Source organism: Cibotium barometz, chromosome 61 (assembly GCF_041138505.1).
Source record: "Cibotium barometz isolate CiBa-2024 chromosome 61, ASM4113850v1, whole genome shotgun sequence".
NCBI lineage: Eukaryota > Viridiplantae > Streptophyta > Polypodiopsida > Cyatheales > Cibotiaceae > Cibotium > Cibotium barometz.
Window position 1 is genome coordinate 11878668 of NC_141106.1, and position 4515 is coordinate 11883182.

The window sequence follows — 4515 nt, forward strand, 5'->3', positions numbered from 1 at the left end:
ACAAATCTTGTATGTATGAGCGCCCCCTTCCTTCATGCCATTAGCATGGATCCATTAATATTAATAGAAATGTGAAGAAGTGACATTTTCAAAGTGAAAAGGTTCATATTAGAAAAAATTAGACTAAAAAAGGGCTCTCTAAGAAGAGCTATGCCATCAAAAGGAGGTCATGGTGAACCTTGTGTATCTTACATCAAAACCCCCACATGTGATATATCATTTGAAAGCCCTTGCAAAGTAGAATCTAAATCTACTACCTCTGATAAATTTAACTTGGAGTTTATATGCTTAAGTTATGTGCCTTCCCCACCAATAGGTAGCTTCCACTTCCCCCTACTAATAGGTAGCTTCCAACGATTGTGACATCTATGTAACATAGATGTTACAATTGTTAGAAATTGTTGGAAGCTACCTATTAGCGGAGAAGGAATAACATCCCAAATTTGTCAGAGATAGTAGATTTAGAATATGCTTTTCAAGGGTTTTCTAACAATGTCACATGTGGGATTTTAACATCAGATACATAAGGTTCACCACGGCTCCCTTTTTTCTAGAAAAGTGATGACATGGCACTTCCGAGAGAGGGCCCTTCTTAGTCCATTTTTTCCCTAATGTGTGACCTTTCCCAGGGGGTATCATGGAAAATCGTCTTCCATCAAAGTGCTCATTGGATTGTAGGATAAATTGTTCCTAAATAATTTCTTTGGTTGGAGCTATCGTAATGGTATTTGTGATTCTCTAGCGTGTGAAATCACTAGAGCATAGAACTAGTGAGACATTAGCACTCATTCCTTTGCCTACAAAGAAGTTTAATTCATTCCTTTATGCAAAATTGGATTTAATATACGACCAATAACTAATGGAAATATACAATACTTAGTTGGCTTAAAGAAGCTATACAAAGATTAAACTTACAAAAGTACAAAAACTAGCTCAAGCTACAAGGTGCTATGGAAATATTAATACATAAGATTTATAGAAAGTCAACCGAGTCCCCTTTATCCCATCAAATTTTTCCAAAAACTAGTATGTGTATTACCAACTTCTTCCATCGTGCTAATGGCACAGGTCCATGCAAAGTCACATTTTCAAGAGTGTGAAGGGCGAAAGCATGATAAGGTGGACTGAAAACCTGTGTCCTGGACAATGGTTTACAGCTGGTTGTGAAACACTTTTATACAGAGTTAGAGAAATAAAACATGGTTGTTTAATCTTGTTTCACATTTATTATATCTTAAAGGCACTAGATAAATTGCTAAATACATCTTATGATGATATTAAATCCACTAATATTGGCTGTCTTCAAGTGTGGTAGCAATCAATGCAACTGGTATAGAAAGTGTACCACCTTATCATGCTTTCACCCTAAAGGTTAATGCGGCCTTTCCTACAATGAATCATGGGCATGCAAGTTTCCATAGAAGAGTGTCTCATTGGATTATAGAACAAAGTGTTATATAGAAAAGATTATTGATGAAATGAGTCAAACTTTTCTTAAAGATTGCATCTACTTGGGGTTGTTATGTTATTGAAAAGATGATTGATGGAATGAGTCAAATCTATCTGAAGGATTGGAGGTGTTATTATAACGATAATTGTCAAGAGAACTAGTGCCACGTTAGCATCTACTTATTGCTCTCATGCACATGCACGTGCACACTAGGCAGATGCATGCATGCATGCATGCAGGCCCTTCATCAAAATCGTCCCTTCCTCGTGTGGTGGTGAGCGCATATTGAATTCATGGCGGCGACGGCGACGACGACGACGACGCGACGCCGACGCCGACGCCGCCTGCTTCTCGCCAGCATTCAATGGTCTCATCAAAATCGTCCCTTCCTCGTGTGGTGGTGAGCGCATATTGAATTCATGGCGGCGACGACGCCGCCGACGCCGACGCCGCCTGCTTCTCGCCAGCATTCAATCGTCGACCTCGAGTACATTGCCTGCCTCGAATGCTCAAGCCATTGCTATGCATCCCATTACGCCGCCACCACCACCAGGCCTGACATCGCCCCAAGCTTCCTCCGTGTCGTCTCTACCCCCATGCTTGCATCCCACCCTGATTGCCACATGGTAAAACCCTGTCTCTTATCCCTGCACATCAATTGTCGCACGAATTAAGGGCACTAATCGTCTCTGCATGCATTAATGAGGCCATTAATCCTTTTCTCCGTGCTTCGATAATCACTCTTTTTTAATCTTAAGAGTTCACCACCTTTTTAGATTATAGCTCTTTGTTAATCTATCCTCAATAAATCCAATATTTTTAATCGATCTTCACAAGTATAATCACTTCTTGTTAATCTATCTTCGATTAGAAGTTCACCACCTTTTTAGATTATAGCTCTACATTAGTTTGCTTAATTTGTCCAATCACTCTTCTTAATCGAGCTTCGATTCACAAGTATAATAATCACTCTTTTTTAATCTAGCTTCAATTTAAAAGTTCACCACCTGTTTAGATTATAGCTCTACCTTTGCTCGCAATTAGTTTGCTTAATTTTATCCAATCACTCTGCTTAATCTAGCTTCAATTAAGCATCCACCACCTCTAGATTATGGCTACTAATTTGCTGACAAGTTTGCTTGATTTGACGCAGAGATTCCCAAAGCGTTTTGCAGACTGCAACCTTAGCAAATGTGTGGGAGAGGCAAAGCTAGAGGGGCCAAGTGGGTGGGTATGGTGCTCTCATTTCCAGAAGGATAGCAATTCTATGCTGCTATCAAGCCCGGGGTGGGAAAAGTTTGCCCAAGACCATGGCTTGGAAGAAGGGGATGTGCTCATGTTCACTTACATTGGCAGGAACTTATTTAAAGTTCGCATGTTTGAGCTAAAAGAGGGTGTGGAGAAGGGCAAGGAGTGCCTTCCAAGCACTTATACCAAACTCTTGACATGCTCAAGCACATGCAAGACACATGATGATGGTGATGATGATCATGATGATTTTCAAAAAAAGCAAAGGCCATGCCCCTCAAATACAATCAATATAGATGATGATGTTCATACCAAGTTCCTATGCCCTAGTGGCACGTGTGTTGATGATAGAGGTGCTAATAATGAAGAAGAGCAAAGGCCTTTCCCCCCAAGCTCTACTGGCACGTGTGTTGATGATAGAGGTGATATACATGATGATGATAATAATCAAAAAGAGCAAAGAACTTGCTCTCCAGGTACACTCCATATGGATGATGATGATGATCAAGAAGAGCAAAGGTGCTCTACTAGCACGTGTGGTGCTGATGATAGTATTAACAATGATCTTGCATCCGTGAGGGCCTTAGAAAGAGCTAAAGCCATCCATGAAACCATTGCTTGTAAACTCAACAACCCAAACGTGACAAAGTTGATGAACATCTCCACCATCTGTGGCGACCAAAAGCTGGTGAGTTCTCCTTAATCCTCTACCTATGCTTAGTTTCCCATTTAACATGCTTCACCTTATTTTAATCTTTTTGGTTATACAAGTAGGCATTAACCCAATTGTATTGCATGATCTTTTTAGTTATAAAAAATATGCAGAATGAGGCACATATAGCTTCATTAAGGTGATGCTTTCACAAAACTTGTAACTATCTTAATCCTTGTAAGGTGGCCAAGAGGGCTATATCTATTTACCTTATCCTTTACTTTTTCAAATATTAGTTTTTCCTCTACATACACATGTAAATTAATTAACTTGGTGTCTATAGTTTATAAGGTCATACCTCTAATAAGCGCTTGGTCTAGTATTAAATCCATAATCTTCACTAGTAGTAAATCATTTCTGACCAAATTTTCTAATTATTGTGTGATTCTCAAAAGAAATTTCGTTGATTTTTTAGCTCATGAACAAGAAAAAGGAAAAAAAGAAGGCTGTGGTAGGTCTCTTCATTGTTTTTTTAAAAAAATAAATTTTACAAGGGATAATTTTTCTAAATTTTTTTTGCTTTTTTAGTGAAGAGTCTCTTCATTGTGAAGCTAGACAATGTAGGCCATTGATAGGAAAATTAGTGATTTTCTAATTATGTATTTTAACAGATTATTGATGCTCATGGCATAACAGATCTTGCCCATGTCATTTGTGAGGAGGCATATGCCAAGCAAAAATGTGACCATCACATTTATGGACTCTTCCGGCCAAAAGTGGAAGTGCAGGTGGCTAGGGGAAGCCCGCACGCGTGAAAGGCTGTACGTGTGTGGAGGATGGGCTCGTTTTGCAAAAGCACACGAGTTGAAGGTGAACGACGTGTGCGTCTTCGAACTCGTCGATTCCCAAGCCCTTCACTTCAATGTCCACATCTTCAAAGCATAGTCCTTCTCTTATTCCCATTGTTAAATATATATATATATATACCCCTACATGACCATGAAATTAAAAATAATTTAATGAGTTATATAATGCCCTTTTTATATCTCAATTCCACTCTTGCCATCACTTCTGTTGGTGTCTAATAATAGAAAATCTTCACCCCTACTCAGTGTTTCTCTAATGGCCATTGCATCGTAGTCGTCCTCACATTCTCTCCAACTTG

General features: G+C 39.2%; 1 protein-coding gene across 1 annotated transcript; it reads left to right on the plus strand.

Moving 5' to 3' along the window:
* Positions 1–1869: 1869 nt before the first annotated feature.
* Positions 1870–4295, plus strand: LOC147604549 (B3 domain-containing protein Os11g0197600-like). Its single transcript, XM_086794986.1, has 3 exons — positions 1870–2076; positions 2604–3386; positions 4047–4295. The coding sequence occupies exons 1-3, from the start codon at positions 1870–1872 to the stop codon at positions 4293–4295; spliced, it is 1239 nt and encodes a 412-aa protein (XP_086651112.1).
* Positions 4296–4515: the final 220 nt, after the last annotated feature.